At 39.3% G+C, this 21,748-nt stretch overlaps 1 protein-coding gene across 1 annotated transcript in view; it reads right to left on the bottom strand.

Annotated features, from left to right (window-relative positions):
* LOC122687097 (ATP-binding cassette sub-family C member 4-like) overlaps positions 1-21,748 on the bottom strand; it is a 330,146-nt gene that overhangs the window by 176,190 nt on the left and 132,208 nt on the right. The window contains exon 9 of the mRNA XM_043892537.1: positions 1,921-2,022. Coding sequence (XP_043748472.1) covers positions 1,921-2,022 — 102 coding nt within the window. The remainder of the gene's footprint in view (positions 1-1,920; positions 2,023-21,748) is intronic.

Raw genomic sequence — 21,748 nt, 5'->3', positions numbered from 1 at the left:
TGAGAACTTTTGGAGAGTGGTCCCTATTGTTTTTCCTATTTGTTAACTTTCAGAAATAAATCAAGTGCTGGGAAAATCTTTGTGATATCACCAGTTCTCCCTGTTAGAGCTTGCCACACAGTACAGCCCTTCAAGTTGGAATCACTGGTACTCACTATGCCCACCTGCTCTCTCCTCCTGCCCCTGGCTGCCACCAAAGTAGCCAGAACCATCCAGAAGCTTAGGATAGAGGAGCCCCACCCTACCCCACAGGAAAGATCCAAATCACTCACACTATGTAATAAGATATTTAATAACATTAAGGCAAAAAACACACACTGATTGTATCCAAAAGTCTCTGGTCTCTAACAACTGATTGTGTATTTGTTAGTTAACCATTTCTATACTGAAGCATTTTGTCTCTACAATCCTACAAATTCTAATCTTATAAATACATTTACTTCAAGTTCAAAATATGATAACCCTTTGAAAGTTCTCTTGAAAATGAGACAAATAACAATATGTCAAATGCCTCGGGCCAACTTTATTTTTAGTGTGAGTAAGTGTTAGTCTCTCAGTCGTGTCTGACTCTTTGTGATCCCATGGACTGTAGCCCACCAGGTTCCTCTGTCCATGAAATTCTCCAAGCAAGAATACCACAGTGGTTTGCCATTTCTTTCTCTGGAGTTCCTGTAGGGGAAATTAGAATTGGACGCCTCAAGTCCAAGGGAGCCCCCCGGGCATGGTCATTACCAGAGCATTCCTCTCTTTTGTAAAGCACTTCTGATTGCCAGATTGTTAATTGTGAGCCATACAGAGGCCATCGCTCTTTTGATCTTCACATATCTAACATGCACCCCAAAGATCTTTCCTTCAGGACAGATGAAATATTTCCCATTTTTGCAAAACACAATACACCAAAACACAAAAGATGCAGACAATTTCCAATAAAAATGGTACAAGACAGATTCTAGCATCAATGCATACAGATGAACTGGCCACCGATAGGGTAAATTACCCTATAAAGCAAATGAACTAATTTTATCTAGGTTACCCACTCCCACAAGAACTAGCTCCCAAATGAACTGGTTCCAACTGGATCAGTTCCCAAATAAGGTAAATAAGTTTACCCTACATATGAGCTATGGTGGGCTTGCCCCATGAGAACTAGTTCCCAATGAACTGGTTCAGGGTAGAGTCCAACAACACCTCCCTCCTGTAAACGGGTACCCAACCAAATTAGCTTGTCCAGATTAGGAAAAGTCCAGATAGAGGGGAAAAAATGTTCCCGGTGTGCACACCGGAGCAGCTTACCCTTCAAAATCAAGCCCATCGGCTTGTAACACAAAATGACACACAAAACAAGTGAACCAGTTGAATCAGCTATCAAACTGGGTAGACTTACCCTGCAACTGAAATCGAGTCTGTTGACTCTAGAAGTCTGTCAGTTCCTTGTCTCAGTTGTCAAGCTCTGAGGGAAGCTGGTGCCCCTTCAGGGAATCTTGAAGGAAAGAACCTCAGGATAAACGATCCCAGCAGCTGCTAGGGTCTTGCTCCAATATTCCCTGATTGGTGCTGGCTAGCCACGAGCAGCAAGGCTCCTGGCTGGCTAAGCCAAATTGTTACCGAGTCCAACCTCACTCTGCTCACCACATGACAGGCAATGAATCTGAGAGACAAGGTTTTGAGGCAAAGAAAAGACCTGAATTGGGGAGCTGGCAGATCAAGAAGACTGCAGGCTACTGCCTCAAAACAGCCATCTTTATTTTTAATCTCTATTAATTGCAAACCTCATTCCTGATTCAGAATTTTTATAACATTCTTCCATGGTAAATGGGCAAGTCACATTTTGTATCATATGTAAAATCTCAAAATCCTCCAATAAATCTATGTCACAGTTGTTCTTTAGCAGTCAAAATGGTGAAATTAAGGATTTGTTACCTTATCCCAAAAAGCAGTGAAATCTTGCATGTTCACAACTGTTTTACCATCTGGTGGCAGCTGATGATTGCACTTTGGTAGCTCATCAAGTAACAGAAAGTTCTACAGAAAAAGGAAAAACACGACTGTTTAAACTATAGGAACAAAGCACAAGCAAAATAATTGCTTCCATGGAATTTGCAATATATTTTACACTGTATTTCATTATGTTCTCTTCAGTTCAGTTGCTCAGTCGTGTCCAACTCTTTGTGACCTCATGAACCGCAGCATGCCAGGCCTCCCTGTCCATCACAAACTCCCAGAGTTCACCCAAACCCATGTCCACAGACTCGGTAATGCCATCCAACCATCTCACCCTCTGTTCTCTCTTTCTCCTCCTGCTCCCAATCCCTCCCAGCATTCGGGTCTTTTCAAGGAGTCAGCTCTTCGCATCAGGCGGCCAAGTATTGGAGTTTCAGCTTTAACATCAGTCCTTCCAATGAATATTCAGGACTGATGTCCTTTAGGATGGACTGGTTGGATCTTCTTGCAGTCCTAGGGACTCTCAAGAGCCTTCTCCAACACCACAGTTCAAAAGCATCAATTCTTCGGTCTTCAGCTTTCTTCACAGTCCAATTCTCACATCCATACATGACCACTGGAAAAACCTAGCCTTGACTAGATGGACCTTTCTTGGCAAAGTAATGTCTCTGCTTTTTAATATGCTGTCTAGGTTGGTCATAACTTTCCTTCCAAGGAGTAAGCGTCTTTTAATTTCATGGCTGCATTCACCATCTGCAGCATTCATTATGTTAGGTCATTAGAAATACTAAATAATATGTAGTATAAACTATTATAGCATATAGTATAGTACATACAGTATACACATATAACTTATAGTGTGTATATATGTATACACACACACACACAAGAAAAAAGAGTTCCAGGCCATGGAACTATCTTTGTAACTTTCTTAACAAGTATACTGGCTCCCCTTCAAAGAACAAATATATCTCCAAATTTGAACACATCAAGAACCGGGACATTTTTATTGTGTCATTAACAATACACACAAGTTTTGACAGAAAATGATTCCATAAGTATTTACTGAATCCCACCAGGTTCCAAGCACCATGCAACACTGCTGGGAACATAGAGAGGAAGGTCATTCCCAGGCCTTCAGCAATCAGATGGCAAAGGACAGGCTGGGAACATAAGACCTACAGAAGAAACTCCGAATGAAAGCCTTACTCTGCTTTCCTCCTCCTGTGTATCAAATCCCTATCACTGCTTGTCATTCAGTTCAGTTCAGTTCAATTCAGTCACTCAGTCGTGTCTGACTCTTTGCGACCCCATGAATCGCAGCACGTCAGGCCTCCCTGTCCATCACAAACTCCCGGAGCTTACTCAAACTCATGCCCAACGAGTCGGTGATGCCATCCAGCCATCTCATCCTCTGTCGTCCCCTTCTCCTCCTGCCCCCAGTCCCTCCCAGCATCAGGGTCTTATCCAACGAGCCAACTCTTCCCATGAGGTAGCCAAAGTATTAGAGTTTCAGCTTCAGCATCAGTCCTTCCAATGAACACCCAGGAATTATCTCCTTTAGGATGGACTGGCTGGATCTCCTTGCAGTCCAAGGGACTCTCAAGAGTTTTCTCCAACAGCATCAATTTTTTGGCACTCAGCTTTCTTCACAGTCCAACTCTGACATCCATACATGGCCACTGGAAAAACCATAGCCTTGACTAGATGGATCATTGTTGGCAAAGTAATGTCTCTGCTTTTTAATGTGCTATCTAGGTTGGTCATAACTTTCCTTTCAAGGAGTAAGCATCTTTTAATTTCATGGCTGCAATCACCATCTGCAGTGACTTTGGAACCCAAAAAAATTAAGTCTGACACTGTTTCCACTGTTTCCCCATCTATTTCCCATGAGGTGATGGGGCCAGAAGCCATGATCTTAGTTTTCTGAATGTTAAGCTTTAAGCCAACTTTTTCACTCTTCTCTTTTACTTTCATCAAGAGGCTTTTTAGTTCCTCTTCACTTTCTACCATAAGGGTGGTGTCATCTGTGTATCTGAGGTTATTGATATTTCTCCCAGCAATCTTGATTCCAGCTTATGCTTCTTCTATCCCAGCATTTCTCATGCTGTACTCTGCACATAAATTAAATAAGCAGGGTGACAATATACAGCCTTGTACTCCTTTTCCTATTTGGAACCAGTCTGTTGTTCCATGTCCAGTTCTAACTGTTGCTTCCTGACCTGCATACAGGTTTTTCAGGAGGCAGGTCAGGTGGTCTGGTATTCCCATCTCTTTCAGAATTTTCCACAGTTTATTGTGATCCACACAGTCGAAGGCTTTGGCATAGTCAATAAAGTAAAAATGCAAGTATTACCTAAATCAAATCCCTTATGACTATACAGTGGAAGTGAGTAATAGATTTAAGGGACTAGACCTGATAGACAGAGAGCCTGATGAACTATGGACAAAGGTTCGTGACATTGTACAGGGAACAGGGATCAAGACCACCCCCATGGAAAAGAAATGCAAAAAAGGCAAAATGGTTGTCTGAGGAGGCCTCACAAATAGCTGTGAAATGAAGAGAAGCAAAAAGCAAAGGAGAAAAGGAAAGATATTCCCATTTGAATTCAGAGTTCCAAAGAATAGCCAGGAGAGATAAGAAAGCCTTCCTCAGTGATCAATGCAAAGAAATAGAGGAAAACAACAGAATGGGAAAGACTAGAGGTCTCTTCAAGAAAATTAGAGATATCAAGGGAACATTTCATGCAAAAATGGGCTCAATAAAGGACAGAAATGATATAGGCCTAACAGAAGCAGAAGATATTAAGAAGAGGTGGCAAGAATACACAGAAGAACTGTACAAAAGTGATCACAACCCAGATAATCACAATGGTGTGATCACTCATGTAGAGCCATACATCCTGTAATGTGAAGTCAAGTGGGCCTTAGAAAGCATCACTATGAACAAAGTTAGTGGAATTCCAGCTGAGTTATTTCAAATCCTGAAAGATGATGCTGTGAAAGTGCTGCACTCAATATGTCAGCAAATTTGGAAAACTCAGCAGTGGCCACAGGACTGGAAAAGGTCAGTTTTCATTCCAATCCCAAAGAAAGGCAATCCCAAAGAATGCTTGTCATTAACTATCATTAAAATCATCATTCTTAAAAGATAATGCTATAAAGTCTCTGTCTCTTTCTGACTTTCCACAAGCATCTTTTCACAAACACATGGCTCTGCTCCTTAGTCAAAGTCCTCTCCTCCTCAACAGAATGATCACATCTTCCACTTCTAGCTATTTTCCACACCAATGATTAGTAGGAACTAGTCAATGCAATTTAGCTGAATAAAATAAAGTCTTGAAAATCACTAGAAAACTAATATAATCATATACAGGAAACTCCCTCTTACCCTTTAAATGTTAGAAATAATTCAATGAGAAAAGACACAGTGGGAGAGAAATTGAATAACAGAGACCACTCCCACCCCCACCCCCAAGTACTATGAACATGTGGCAGATACTACTGGCTGTCCTCAAAACCTGCTCTCTTTCTTCCGTGCTAACAAAACCTTGGGTTTTAGCTGCACATGGCAACCTGGAAAGAGGCCCTCTCTCTCCAGCCTCCTGAGCAGATAGGAACAGCCACGTGACTAATTCCAGGTCAGTGGAGGGTGACAACAACCAGGACCTTTCTCCACCCCATGGTCTGGGCCTTGGAGGCTGCCAGCATGGTCAAGGTCACAATGCATTTGACATCATGGAGGATCATGCTAGCCATGGAGCTTGTTACAGGTTAAATTATATCCCTCTCCCAAAAGATATGCTGAAGTCCTATCTAGGAAATCCAGTTACATCAAAACGTGACTGTATTTGGAATTAGGGTCCGATTAAGATTCAATTGTACTGGAGTTGGGTTGACCCTGAATCCAATATGACTGGTGTCCTTATAAGGGGACCCAGAGACAAACACAGGCAGAAAACAGCCACCTGAAGCAAACAGAGACTGGAGTGGTGGCAGTTAAAAACCAAGGAACCCAAGGTTTGCCTGCAACCACCAAAATCTACAAGAGGCAAAGAAAGATTCTCCCTGTGACCAGAATTCAGAGGGATCAGTGACCCTACTGACACCTTGATTTCAGACTTCCAACCTCCACAATAAATAAACAATAAATTTCTGTTGTTTTAACCACCTGGTTTGTAGCACTTGCTTATGGCAGCCCCAGAAAACAGATACAAAGCCTTACAAGGTTTCTTGCATGAGTGAAAAACAAACTATATTTCTGTGAAAAGTAGCTTTATCATGCATAATTCTAGGACCTACAGGCACAGAATCTTAACCAACACAGAGGGCAACTGAAACAAGCATGTGATGATGTTCAAAAAAGAAAATGGACATGAATAGTAAGCTACTACCCTAAACCTCATAAATAGCCATCAAGTCCTTGACACCCTTATCTATTGTGCCATAAAGCTACAAATTTGATAACCACCTTCCACTTCAAAAGAACAACTGTTCCTCTTCCTCCTTTGTCACCAGGTCCTGGTGGTGGCAGGCAGGGCACAAGGACCACGTTGGGTTGGACCCTGCAAGAAGTTTCTGTGGCACTAGAACAAGGCCAGGTTATTCCAACTAGCTCTGTCAAAGATAGCTCCCCTTTATCAAGAAGACCAAGTTACTGTTTCAGGAGAGGTGGTCTTAAAGCAAGTTGAAGAATGAGAGAAAAGATATAAAAAAGGTCATTCACTGGGAGATTTAGATGAAATTCCTATTGCAGTAAAAGACAACTTTAGCACATATGGCATTGAGACAACGTGTGCATCAAATATGCTGAAAAGTTATGTGTCACCTTAAAATGCCACAGAGGTTGTTGGATCAGGGAGCTCTGTTAATGGTAAAAAAAAAAAAAAAAAAAAAAAAAACAAAAAACAAAAAACAAAACCTAGATGAGTTTGCTATGGGATACAGAAGCGCAGATGGCATTTTTGGACCAGTTAAAAACCCATGGAGCTATTCAAAACAATATAGAAAAAAGAGGAAACAGAAGTCTCATGGTGAGAATAAGGATTCAAATTGTCTTATCACTGGAGGAAGCTCAGGAGGGAGTGCAGTGGCTGTGTCAGCATTCACTTGCTTCGTTGCTTTAGGACCAGATTCCAGAGGATCAACCGGCAATCCAGCTGCCCACTATGAGGCTGTTGGTTTAAAACCCAGCTATGACTTAGTTTCTTGTCATGATCTCATTCCCCTGGTGATTTCAATGATGTGCCCAGAATCTTAACTAGATGTGTGGCTGATGCAGCCATCATGTCGAGTATACTAGCTGGGCAGGATCTCTAAGATTCTACCACAATTCAAGATCCTGTTAAAACCATTTATGCTTCCCAGTTTAACAGATGTGAGCAAACAATGTATAGGAATTCCAAAGGAATATCTTATACCAGAATTGTCAAGTGAAGTACTATCTCTTTGGTCCATAGCTGCTAATCTCTTTGAGTCTGAGGGGGCCAAAGTAATTGAAGTGTCCTTGCCCAAATCAGTTATTCAATTGTCTGCTACCATGTACTGTGTACATCAGAAGTGGCATCAAATATGGCAAGATTTGATAGGTTAGAATACGATAATGGATTTGACATTGATGTGTCTACTGAAGCCATGTATGCTGCAACTAAACAAGAAGGGTTCAATGATGTGGTGAGGGGAAGAATCCTCTCAGGAAACTTTCTTATTAAAAGAAAACTATGAGAACTATTTTATCAAAGCAGAGAAAGTGAGGTGACTCATTGTTAATGATTTTCTGAATGTTTCTAACCCTGGAGTAGATGTCTTGCTAACTTCCACTACCTTGAATGAGGCAGTGACATAGACAAAGTGCATCAAAGAAGACAACAGAACATGAATTGCCCAGGGTGATATTTTTACACAGACTGTAAATATGGCAGAATTGCCAGGGGTGAGTGTCTCTATGGCCCTGTCAAGAAAAGGATTGTCAATATGACTGCAGTTTAATGGTTGTGCATTTTGTGATCAGCTGCTTTTTTACAGTTTGCAAATGGCTTGAAAAACAAGTATGGTTTCCTGTTACTCAACTTCTCAAACTAATGGATGGTTGTTATCAAACTTTGAAAATTAAAAGTTATCTCTGCCTCTTTAAAATAGTAGTAATAAAAAAAATAGTAGTAATAACTATACCATGAAAATTATAATGACTTTTAAAGCTTTTATATTCTATACAATTCAAGTTATCTTGTAATTTGGTTCACAGTCATTACAGTCATTCCTTGAAATCACTTTTTAAAAGTCTTGTGATGTAGCTAATTATAAAAAAATCTGTCTTGAGAAAGAAGAATGTGACTGGAGGAATCATCCTGCCTGACTTCAGGCTCTACCACAAAGACATAGTCATCAAGACAGTATGGTACTGGCACAAAGACAGAAATATAGATCAATGGAACAAAATAGAAAGGCCAGAGATAAATCCACGAACTTATGGACACCTTATCTTTGACAAAGGAGGCAAGGATATACAATGGAAAAAAGACAACCTCTTTAACAAGCCGTGCTGGGAAAACTGGTCAACCACTTGTAAAAGAATGAAACTAGAACACTTTCTAACACCATACACAAAAATAAACTCAAAATGGATTAAAGATCTAAATGTAAGACCAGAAACTATAAAACTCCTAGAGGAGAACATAGGCAAACACTCTCTGACATAAATCATAGCAGGATCCTCTATGACCCACCTCCCAGAATATTGGAAATAAAAGCAAAAATAAACAAATGGGACCTAATGAAACTTAAAAGCTTTTGCACAACAAAGGAAACTATAAGCAAGATGAAAAGACAGCCTTCAGAATGGGAGAAAATAATAGCAAATGAAGCAACAGAAAAAAGGATTAATCTCAAAAATATACAAGCAGCTCCTGCAGATCAATTCCAGAAAAATAAATGACCCAGTCAAAAAAATGGGCCAAAGAACTAAACAGATATTTCTCCAAAGAAGACATACAGATGGTAACAAACACATGAAAAGATGCTCAACATCACTCATTATCAGAGAAATGCAAATAAAAACCACAATGAGGTACCATTACACACCAGTCAGGATGGCTGTTATCCAAAAGTCTACAAGCAATAAGTGCTGGAGAGGGTGTGGAGACAAGGGAAACCTCTTGCACTGTTGTGGGAATGCAAACTAGTACAGCCGCTATGGAGAACAGTGTGGAGATTCCTTAAAAATACTGCAAATAGAACTGCCATATGACCCAGCAATCCCACTCCTGGGCATACACAACGAGGAAACCAGATCTGAAAGAGCACTGTTTATAACAGCCAGGACATGGAAGCAACCTAGTTGCCCATCAGCAGACAAATGGATAAGAAAGCTGTGGTAAATATACACCATGGAATATTACTCAGCCATTAAAAATAATACATTTGAATCAGTTCTAATGAGATGGATAAAATTGGAGGCCATTATACAAAGTGAAGTAAGACAGAAAAATAAGCACCAATACAGTATACTAACACATATATATGGAATTTGGAAAGATGGTAATGATAACCCTATATGCAAAACAGAAAAAGAGACACAGATGTACAGAACAGACTTTTGGACTCTGTGGGAGAAGGCGAGGGTGGGATGTTTTGAGAGAACAGCATGTATTAACAGACACATATTAATCAAATTAACAAAGATCAAACACAAAGAACAAATATTAAAACCAGCAAGGGAGAAACAACAAATAACACACAAACGGATTCCCATAAGGATAACAGCTGATCTAGCAATAGAAACCCTCCAGGCCAGAAGGGATAGCAGGACATGCTTAAAGTAATGAAAGAGAATAACCTACAACCCAGATTACTGTACCCAGCAAGGATTTCATTCAGATATGAAGGAGAATTCAAAAGCTTTACATACAAGCAAAAGCTGAGAGAATTCAACACGACCAAACCAGCTCTTCAACAAATGCTAAAGGATCTTCTCTAGACAGGAAATGCAGAAAGGTTGTATAAACGTGGATCCAAAACAACAAAGCAAATGGCAACGGGACCATTCTTATCAATAATTACCTTAAATGTAAATGGGTTGAATGCCCCCAACAAAAAGGCAAAGAATGGCTGAATGGATACAAAAGCAAGACCCCTATATATGCTGTCTACAAGAAACCCACCTCAAAACAAGGGACACATACAGACTGAAAGTGAAGGGCTCGAAAAAAATATTTCACACAAACGGAAACCAAAAGAAAGCAGGAGTTGCAATACTTATATCAGACAAAATAGACTTTAAAATAAAGGCTGTGAAAAGAGACAAAGAAGGACACTACATAATGATCAAAGGATCAATCCAAGAAGAAGATATAACAATTATAAATATATATGCACCCAACAAAGGAGCACTACAATATATAAGGCAAACGCTAACAAGTATGAAAGAGGAAATTAATAGTAACACAATAATAGTGGGAGACTTTAATACCCCACTCACAACTATGGATAGATCAACTAAACAGAAAATTAACAAGGAAACACAAACTTTAAATGAATGGACCAGCTAGACCTAATTGATATCTATAGGACATTTCACCCCAAAACAATCAACTTCACCTCTTTCTCAAGTGCACATGGAACCTTCTCCAGAATAGATCACATCCTGGGCCATAAATCTAGTCTTGGTAAATTCAAAAAAATTGAAATCATTCCAATCATCTTTTCTGACCACAGTGCAGCAAGATTAGATCTCAATTACAGGAAAAAAATTATTAAAAATTCCAACATATGGAGGCCAAATAACACACTTCTGAATAACCAACAAATCATAGAAGAAATCAAAAAAGAAATCAAAATATGCATAGAAATGAATGAAAATGAAAACACAACAACCCAAAACCTATGGGTCACTGTAAAAGCAGTGCTAAGGGGAAGGTTCATAGAATTACAAGTTTACCTCAAGAAACAAGAAAAAAATCAAATAAATAACCTAACTCTACACCTAAAGCAACAAGAGAAGGAAGAAATGAAGAACCCCAGGGTTAGTGAAAGGAAAGAAAACTTAAGAATTAGGGCAGAAGTAAATGCAAAAGAAACTAAAGAGACCATAGCAAAAATCAACAAAGCTAAAAGCTGGTTTTTTGAAAAAATAAACAAAATTGACAAACCGTGAGCAAAACCCATTAAGAAACAAAGGGAGAAGAACCAAATTAACAAAATTAGAAATGAAAATGGAGAGATCACAAGAGACAACACTGAAATACAAAAGATCATAAGAGACTACTACCAGCAGCTCTATGCCAATAAAATGGACAACTTGGAAGAAATGGACATATTCTTAGAAAAGTATAACTTTCCAAAACTGAACCAGAAAGAAATAGAAGATCTTAACAGACCCATCAAAAGCACGGAAATCGAAACTGTCATCAGAAATCCTCCAGCAAACAAAAGCCCAGGACCAGATGGCTTCACAGCTGAATTCTACCAAAAATTTAGAGAAGAGATAACACTTATCTTACTCAAACTCTTCCAGAAAATTGCAGAAATAGGTAAACTTCCATACTCATTCTATGAGGCCACCATCACCCTAATACCAAAACCAGACAAAGATGCCAAAAAAAAGAAAACTACAGGCCAATATCACTGATGAACATAGATGCAAAAATCCTTAACAAAATTCTAGCAAACAGACTCCAACAACATATTTAAAAAAATCATACACCATGACCAAGTGGGCTTTATCCCAGGAATGCAAGGATTCTTTAACATCCGAAAATCAATCAATGTAATACACCACATTAACAAATTGAAAGATAAAAACCATATGATTATCTCAATAGATGCAGAGAAAGCCTTTGACAAAATTCAACACTCATTTATGATTAAAACTCTCCAAAAAGCAGGAATAGAAGGAACATACCTCAACATAATAAAAGCTATCTATGACAAACCCACAGCAAGCATCACCCTCAATGGTGAAACATTGAAAGCATTTCCCCTGAAATCAGGAACAAGACAAGGATGCCCACTCTCACCACTACTATTCAACATAGTTTTGGAAGTTTTGGCCACAGCAATCAGAGCAGAAAAAGAAGTAAAACGAATCCAGATAGGAAAAGAAGAAGTGAAACTCTCACTGTTTGCATATGACATGATCCTCTACATAGAAAACCCTAAAGACTCTACCAGAAAATTACTAGAGCTAATCAACGAATACAGTAAAGTTGCAGGATATAAAATTAACACACAGAAATCCCTTGCATTCCTATATACTAACAATGAAAAAAAAGAAAGAGAAATTAAGGAAACAATACCATTCACCATTGCAACAAAAAGAATAAAATACTTAGGAGTATATCTACCTAAAGAAACAAAAGACCTATACATAGAAAACTATAAGACACTGATGAAAGAAATCAAAGAGGACACAAACAGATGGAGAAACATACCGTGTTCATGGATTGGAAGAATCAATATTGTCAAGATGGCTATAATACCCAAAGCAATCTATAGATTCAATGCAATCCCTATTAAGCTACCAACAGTATTTTTCACAGAACGAGAACAAATAATATCACAATTTGTATGGAAATACAAAAAACCTCGAATAGCCAAAGTAATCTTGAGAAAGAAGAATGGAACTGGAGGAATCAACCTGCCTGACTTCAGACTCTGCCACAAAGACACAGTCATCAAGACAGTATGGTACTGGCACAAAGACAGAAATATAGATCAATGGAACAAAATAGAAAGGCCAGAGATAAATCCACGAACTTATGGACACCTTATCTTTGACAAAGGAGGCAAGGATATACAATGGAAAAAAGACAACCTCTTTAACAAGCCGTGCTGGGAAAACTGGTCAACCACTTGTAAAAGAATGAAACTAGAACACTTTCTAACACCATACACAAAAATAAACTCAAAATGGATTAAAGATCTAAATGTAAGACCAGAAACTATAAAACTCCTAGAGGAGAACATAGGCAAAACCCTCTCCGACATAAACCACAGCAGGATCCTCTATGACCCACCTCCCAGAATATTGGAAATAAAAGCAAAAATAAACAAATGGGACCTAATGAAACTTAAAAGCTTTTGCACAACAAAGGAAACTATAAGTAAGGTGAAAAGACAGCCCTCAGATTGGGAGAAAATAATAGCAATCAAAGCAACAGGCAAAGGACTAATCTCAAAAATATACAAGCAACTCCTACAGCTCAATTCCAGAAAAATAAATGACCCAATCAAAAAAATGGGCCAAAGAACTAAACAGACATTTCTCCAAAGAAGACATACAGATGACTAACAAACACATGGAAAGATGCTCAACATCACTCATCATCAGAGAAATGCAAATCAAAACCACAATGAGGTACCATTACCCACCAGTCAGGATGGCTGCTATCCAAAAGTCTACAAGCAATAAATGCTGGAGAGGGTGTGGAGAAAAGGGAACCCTCTTACACTGTTGGTGGGAATGCAAACTAGTACAGCCACTATGGAGAACAGTGTGGAGATTCCTTTAAAAAAACTGGAAATAGAACTGCCATGTGACCCAGCAATCCCACTCCTGGGCATACACCCTGAGGAAACCAGATCTGAAAGAGACACGTGCACCCCAATGTTCATCGCAGCACTGTTTATAATAGCCAGGACATGGAAGCAACCTAGATGCCCATCAGCAGACGAATGGATAAGGAAGCTGTGGTACATATACACCATGGAATATTACTCAGCCATTAAAAAGAATACATTTGAATTAGTTCTAATGAGATGGATGAAACGAGCCCATTATACAGAGTGAAATAAGCCAGAAAGATAAAGAACATTACAGTATACTAACACATATATATGGAATTTAGAAAGATGGTAATGATAATCCTATATGCAAAACATAAAAAGGACACAGATGTACAGAACAGACTTTTGGACTCTGTGGGAGAAGGCGAGGGTGGGATCTTTCGAGAGAACAGCATCAAGACATATATATTATCTATGTTGAAATAGATCACCAGCCCAGTTTGGATGCATGAGACAAGTGCTTGGGCCTGGTGCACTGGGAAGACCAAGAGGGATCGGGTAGAGAGGGAGGTGGGAGGGGGAATCCGGATGGGGAATACATGTAAATCCATGGCTGATTCATGTCAATGTATGACAAAAACCACTACAATATTGTAAAGTAATTAGCCTCCAACTAATAAAAATAAATGAAAAATAAATAAATAAATAAAACCATCAAGGAGAGTAAACAGGCATGCACACAATATGGAACTACATCCCCTTACACCACAGGTCTTATTCAGGGGTTGGCTCAGTCTGAATGATTCATTCCATATGATTAGGAAATGATTGCTAGAACTCGCTTATCCACTTTGGACTTTTTACAGTTTCGAACATGGTGGCAAGGTGAAGACTCTCAACAGGCTCAAAGAAATGCAGTTGATATTCCTCCTGTTAATATTACTGTGGAACAATTAATGGGATCAGGGGCATATCAAGAGTCTCAGAGACAACTACAATTCAATGATCAACATATAAGTAAAATTAGATTTATTTGTCTTAGGGCATGGGAAAAGGTTAGCCCCTCGGGACAGTCTCATCCTTCTTTTGTTAATGTAAAACAACCTAATGGGGAACCTTATACTGATTTTATCACCCAATTAAGACAAAATCTGGTGAGAACTGTTAATCAAATTGAATTAAAAGATATGTTATTACAGATGCTTGCCTATGATAGTACAAATTCAGAATGTCAAAAGGTTTTACAGTCTCTTAAAGTACAAGGAAAACCTCTAGAGGATTATATTAAGGCATGTCATGATATTGGATCAGAACCCTATAATGTGCAATCATTGGCTCAAGCCATTATGAGCTTGAAACAATAAGCAAATCAGCAGGTTAAATGTTTTAGTTGTGGTAAGAGAGGACATGTGAAGAAAAATTTGAAGACTAATAAAAATACACCTAATAAGCCACTCCCACAAATGAAAAGACACCTGGATTATGCCCTTGCTGTAATAAAGGCAATCATTAGGCTAATCAGTGTAGATCTAAATTTCATAAAAATGGATCCCCTTTGTTGGGAAACTGAAAGAAAGGCCCCACTCAGGGCCCATCAAACAACATGAGCTCTTAACAAACCTGGAATGCTGTTCCTTTTGTGTACCCAGTCACTGAACAGCCACCTCATCCAGCCCTTCCATACATCCAGGTTGCCGACCTCCTTCCTGCAACACCCTGAAGCACAGCATTAGATGTCCCCGCCATTGATAATTAACTTCTTATGCCAGCTATGAGAATTTATAAAATCCCTACTGGAATTAAAGGTCCAATACCTAAAGGAAGTGTGGGGTTATTATTAGGATGCAGTAGTTTAACAAGTAAGGGAGTTCAAGTCCTAATGGGGCTATAGATGAAGATTATGAGGGTGAAATTTCTATTATGATGAAAACAGAGTATCCTTATCAAATAATAAAAGAGGATCATATAGCTCAATTGTTATTATTACATTATATCACTACTAGTAAATCTCATATTAAAAGAACTGGAGGAGGAGGGAACTAAGATGGCAGAGGAATAGGACGCGGAGACCACTTTCTCCCCTACAAATTCATCAAAAGAACATTTGAACGCTGAGCAAACTCCACAAAACAACTTCTGATCGCTAGCAGAGGACATCAGACACCCAGAAAAGCAGCCCATTGTCTTCAAAAGGAGGTAGGACAAAATATAAAAGATAAAAAGAGAGACAATAGAGTTAGGGATGGAGATCCGTCCTGGGAAGGGAGTCTTAATAGAGGAAGTTTCCAAACACCAGGAAACCCTCTCACTGGTGGGTCTGGGGGAAGTTTTTGAATCTCAGGGGGCAACCTAACTGGGAGGAAAAATAAATAAAACCCACAGATTACATGCTTAAAAGCAACTCCCAGCAGAAAAGTACCCCAGACACTCGCATCTGCCACCAACAAGTGGGGGCAGAACGGAGAGGAGCAGGCGGCATTGCTTAGGGAAAGGACCGAGTCTGAATGCCCTGAGGGCAATCGGAGGGAGCTAATGTGAGATAGCAACTTAAACTGTGGGATAGCAAGAGAGAGAGAATTAAGTTGGGAAAAGCCCTAAACTTATGCACTACCCGCCAGTTCCCAGAATGAAGGACTGAGCAAATACCAGAGAAGAGCTAGCCGGCGGCAGACCGGCCGATCCCCCGCCAGAGGCAGGAGGCAGGGGAGAGGGTAAAGGGGCAAACTCGGCCCCAGAGACAGCATCCCCTACCAAACTGCAAACAGGCTTCCAGCTTCTAACCAAAGACTTCCTTGAGATTCTGGATGGTTGACATCAGCCGGGAGGGTTGCAGCTAGAATCCAGCTCCCCAGAACTGACACAAGGCACACCTGACTGGAGCGCATGGAAACTGAGGCTGGGACTGCAGAGGGGATAAGGCACCCTGCACCCGGGGAAAGTGTGCTTGTCAAGCTCCTGGCTGCCTGAGCTGCTCCGACCAGGGAAGGCACAAAACGCAGGCCCAACCAAGTCTGTGCTTTTGTGGAATACCTGAAAACCTGAATCTAAGTGGCTTAGGCCTGGGAAGTCCACGCAACGCAGGGCCCGCTCCCTGGAGAGCACCCTGGAGCCTGAGCCATGTAGACAGGGAAAGCACACACACCCGCCCCAAGTGGGGGCAAACCCAGTGTGGCCGGAAAACTGCGAGTGCTCCCCACACAGGCCAGTGACATTTGTCTGCAGTGCCCCTCCCTCCCCACAGCGTGACTGAACAAGCGAACCTAAACAAGAGACCACCTCCACCAACCTGTGTCAGGGCGGAAATTAGACACTGAAGAGACCTGCAATCAGAAGCCAAATAAACAAAGGGAACCGCTTCAGAAGTGACCAGTGCAACAGATTAAAATCCCTGTAGTTAACATCGACTCCACTAGAAGGGGCCTATAGATAGCGAGAAGTGTAAGCTCAAACAAGGAGCTATCTGAAACTGAACTGAATCCACAATGCCCACAACAGCTCCAGAGAAGTTCCTAGATATATTTTTACTACTATTTTTTTTATTTTTAATTAAAAAAATGTTTTTCTCTTTCTTTTTTTACTTTTTCTTTTTCTTTTTTTTAAAGTCCTCTATTACTCCTTAATTTTCATTTTTATAACCCACTATAACCTGGCCAAAAAAAAAAAAAAGACCCTATTTGTAAAGCAAACTCCAAATATATTTCTTAAAAGTTTTTGTGTTTTTGTGGTTTTTTACTATTGTATTTTTAAGAGTCTAACCTCTACTCTAGATTTTTAACCTTTGTTTTTTGGTATTTGATATCAATTTTGGACATTTAAGAATCAAACCTTCAGTACCCATTTTTACTCAGGAGTGTGATTACTGGTTTGATCACTCTCTCCCCCTTTTGACTCTCCTTTTTCTCCCCCAGATCACCTCTATTTCCTCCCTCCCCCTTCTCTTCTCAATCCAATTCTGTGAATCTCTGTGGGTGTTCTGGGCTGCGGAGAACACTTAGGGAACAGAGTACAACCTAGATCTGTCTCTCCTTTCTTGAATCCCCCCTTTTCTCCTCCTGCTCACCTCTATCACCTTCCTCCCTCTCCTCTTCTTCATGGAACTCTGTGAACCTCTCTGGGTGTCCCTCACTGTGGAGAATCCTTTCACCATTAGCCTAGAAGTTTTATTATCAGTGCGGTATGAAGGGAGAAGTCTTGAGGCTACTGAAAGAATAAGACTGAAACCCAGAGGCAAGAGACTTAAGCCCAAAACCTGAGAACACCAGAGAACTCCTGACTACAGGGAACATTAATTAATAAGAAATCATCCAAAAGCCTCCATACCTACACTGAAACCAACCACCACCCAAGAGCCAATAAGTTCCAGAGCAAGACATATCATGCAAATTCTCCAGCATTGCAGGTATATGGCCCTGAGGGTCAATATACAGGCTGCCCAAAATCACACCAAACCCATAGACCCATCTCAAAACTCACTAATGGACACTCCATTGCACTCCAGAAAGAAGAAATCCAGCTCCACCCACCAGAACACCAACACAAGCTTCTCTAACCAGCAAACCTTGACAAGCCAAACACCCAGCCCCACCCACTGGGAGAAACCTCCACAATAAAGAAAGAACCACAGACTACCAGAATACAAAAAGGCCACCCCAAACCCAGCAACTAAATAAGATGAAAAGGCAGAGAAATAGCCAGCAGGTAAAGGAACACGAAAATGCCCACCAAGCCAAACAAAAGAGGAGGAGATAGGGAATCTACCTGAAAAAGAATTTAGAATAATGATAATAAAAATGATCCAAAATCTTGAAAACAAAATGGAGTTACAGATAAATAACCTGGAGACAAGGATTGAGAAGATGCAAGAAATGTTTAACAAGGACCTAGAAGAAATAAAAAAGAGTCAATTAAAAATGAATAATGCAATAAATGAAATCAAAAACACTCTGGAGGGAACCAACAGTAGAATAATGGAGACAGAAGATAGGATAAGTGAGGTAGAAGATAAAATGGTAGAAATACACGAGGCAGAGAGGAAAAAAGGAAAAAGAATCAAAAGAAATGATGACAACCTGAGGGACCTCTGGGACAATGTGAAACACCCCAACATTCGAATCAAAGGAGTCCCAGAAGAAGAAGACAAAAAGAAATGCCATGAGAAGATACTCGAGGAGATAATAGCTGAAAACTTCCCTAAAATGGGGAAGGAAATAGCCACCCAAGTCCAAGAAACCCAGAGAGTTCCAAACAGGATAAACCCAAGGCGAAACACCTCAAGACACATATTAGTCAAATTAACAAAGATCAAACACAAAGAACAAATATTAAAACCAGCAAGGGAGAAACAACAAATAACACACAAGGGGATTCCCATAAGTATAACAGCTAATCTTTCAATAGAAACTCTTCAGGCCAGAAGAGAATGGCAGGACATACTTAAAGTAATGAAAGAGAATAACCTACAACCCAGATTACTGTACCCAGCAAGGATTTCATTTAGATATGAAGGAGAATTTAAAAGCTTTACAGACAAGCAAAAGCTGAGAGAATTCAGCACCACCAAACCAGCTCTTCAACAAATGCTAAAGGATCTTCTCTAGACAGGAAACACAGAAAGTGTGTATGTGTATGAACGTGAATCCAAAACAACAAAGCAAATGGCAAAGGGACCATTCTTATCAATAATTACCTTAAATGTAAATGGGTTGAATGCCCCAACCAAAAGACAAAGACTGGCTGAATGGATACAAAAGCAAGACCCCTATATATGCTGCCTACAAGAGACCCACCTCAAAGCAAGGGACACATACAGACTGAAAGTGAAGGGCTGGAAAAAAATATTCCACGTATATGGAGGCCAAAAGAAAGCAGGAGTTGCAATACTTATATCAGATAAAATAGACTTCAAACTAAAGGCTGTGGAAAGAGACAAAGAAGGACACTACATAATGATCAAAGTATCAATCCAAGAAGAAGATATAACAATTATAAATATATATGCACCCAACATAGGAGCACCAGAATATGTAAGGCAAATGCTAACAAGCATGAATGGTGAGATTAACAATAACACAATAATAGTGGGAAACTTTAATACCCCACTCACACCTATGGACAGATCAACTAAACAGAAAATTAACAAGGAAACACAAACTTTAAATGACACAATGGACCAGCTAGACCTAATTGATATCTATAGGACATTTCACCCCAAAACAATCAACTTCACCTTTTCCTCAAGTGCACATGGAACCTTCTCCAGAATAGATCATATCCTGGTCCATAAATCTAGCCTTTGTAAATTCAAAAAAATTGAAATCATTCCAGTAATCTTTTCTGACCACAATGCAGTAAGATTAGATCTCAATTACAGGAAAAAACTATTAAAAATTCCAACATATGGAGGCTAAATAACACGCTTCTGAATAACCAACAAATCATAAAAAAATCAAAATATGCATAGAAATGAATGAAAATAAAAACACAACAACCCAAAACCTATGGGACACTTTAAAAGCAGTGCTAAGGGGAAGGTTCATAGCAATACAGGCTTACCTCAAGAAACAAGAAAAAAGTCAAATAAATAGCCTAACTCTACACCTAAAGCAACAAGAGAAGGAAGAAATGAAGAACCCCAGGTTTAGTAGAAGGAAAGAAATCTTAAAAATTAGGGCAGAAATAAATGCAAAAGAAACTAAAGAGACTGTAGTAAAAATCAACAAAGCTAAAAGCTGGTTTTTTGTAAAGGTAAATAAAATTGATAAGCCGTTAGCCAGACCCAATAAGAAACAAAGGGAGAGGAACCAAATCAACAAAATTAGAAATGAAAATGGAGAGATCACAACAGACAACTCTGAAATACAAAGGATCACAAGAGACTACTATCAGCAACTATATGCCAATAAAATGGACAACTTGGAAGAAATGGACAAATTCTTAGAAAAGTATAACTTCCCAAAACTGAACCAGGAAGAAATAGAAAATCTTAATAGACCCATCACAAGCACAGAAATTGAAACTGTAATCAAAAATCTTCCCACACACAAAAGCCCAAGACCAGATGGCTTCACAGGTGAATTCTACCAAAAATTTAGAGAAGAGCTAACACCTATTCTACTCAAACTCTTCCAGAAAATTGAAGACAAAGGTAAACTTCCAAACACATTCCATGAGGCCACCATCACCCTAATACCAAAACCAGACAAAGATGCCACAAAAAAGAAAACTACAGGCCAATATCACTGATGCAGATAGATGCAAAAATCCTCAACAAAATTCTAGCAAACAGAATCCAACAACATATTAAAAAGATCATACATCGTGACCAAATGGGCTTTATCCCAGGGATGCAAGGATTCTTCAGTATTCATAAATCAATCAATGTGATACACCATATTAACAAACTGAAAGATTAAAAAAAAACATATAATTACCTCAATAGATGCAGAGGAAGCCTTTGACAAAATTCAACATCTATTTATGATTAAAAAAAAAAAAAACCTGATAAACCCATAGCAAACATTATCCTTAATGGAGAAAAATTGAAAGCATTTTTCCTAAAGTCAGGAACAAGACAAGGGTGCCCACTCTCACCACTATTATTCAACATTGTTTTGGAAGTTTTAGCCACAGCAATCAGAGCAGAAAAATAAATAAAAGGAATCCAGATTGGAAAAGAAGAAAAACTCTCACTGCTTGCAGATGACATAATCCTCCACATAGAAAACCCTGAAGACACCACCAGAAAATTACTAGAGCTAATCAATGAATATAGAAAAGTTGCAGGGTATAAAATTAACACACAGAAATCCTTGCATTCCTATACACTAACAATGAGAAAACAGAAAGAAAAATTAGGGCAAAAATCTCATTCACCATTGTAATGAAAAGAATAAGACACTTAGGAATAAATCTACCTAAAGAAACTAAGGCCTATATATAGAAAACTATAAAACACTGATGAAAGAAATCAAAGATGACGCAAATAGATGGAGAAATATACAATATTCATGGATTGGAAGAATCAATATAGTGAAAATGAGTATACTACCCAAGGCGATCTATAGATTCAATGCAATCCTTATCAAGCTACCAATGGTATTTTTTCACAGAAATAGAACAAACCAGATTTGAAAGAGACATATGTACCCCAGTGTTCATCACAGCACTGTTTACAATAGCTAGTACATGGAAACAACCTAGATGCCCATCAGCAGACAAATGGATAAGGAAGCTGTGGTACATATATACAGTGGAATATTATCCAGCCATTAAAAAGAATGCATTTGAATCTGTTCTAATGAAGTGG

Source organism: Cervus elaphus, chromosome 30 (assembly GCF_910594005.1).
Source record: "Cervus elaphus chromosome 30, mCerEla1.1, whole genome shotgun sequence".
NCBI classification, from domain to species: Eukaryota; Metazoa; Chordata; class Mammalia; order Artiodactyla; family Cervidae; genus Cervus; species Cervus elaphus.
This window is presented reverse-complemented; position numbering and strand designations above follow the sequence as displayed.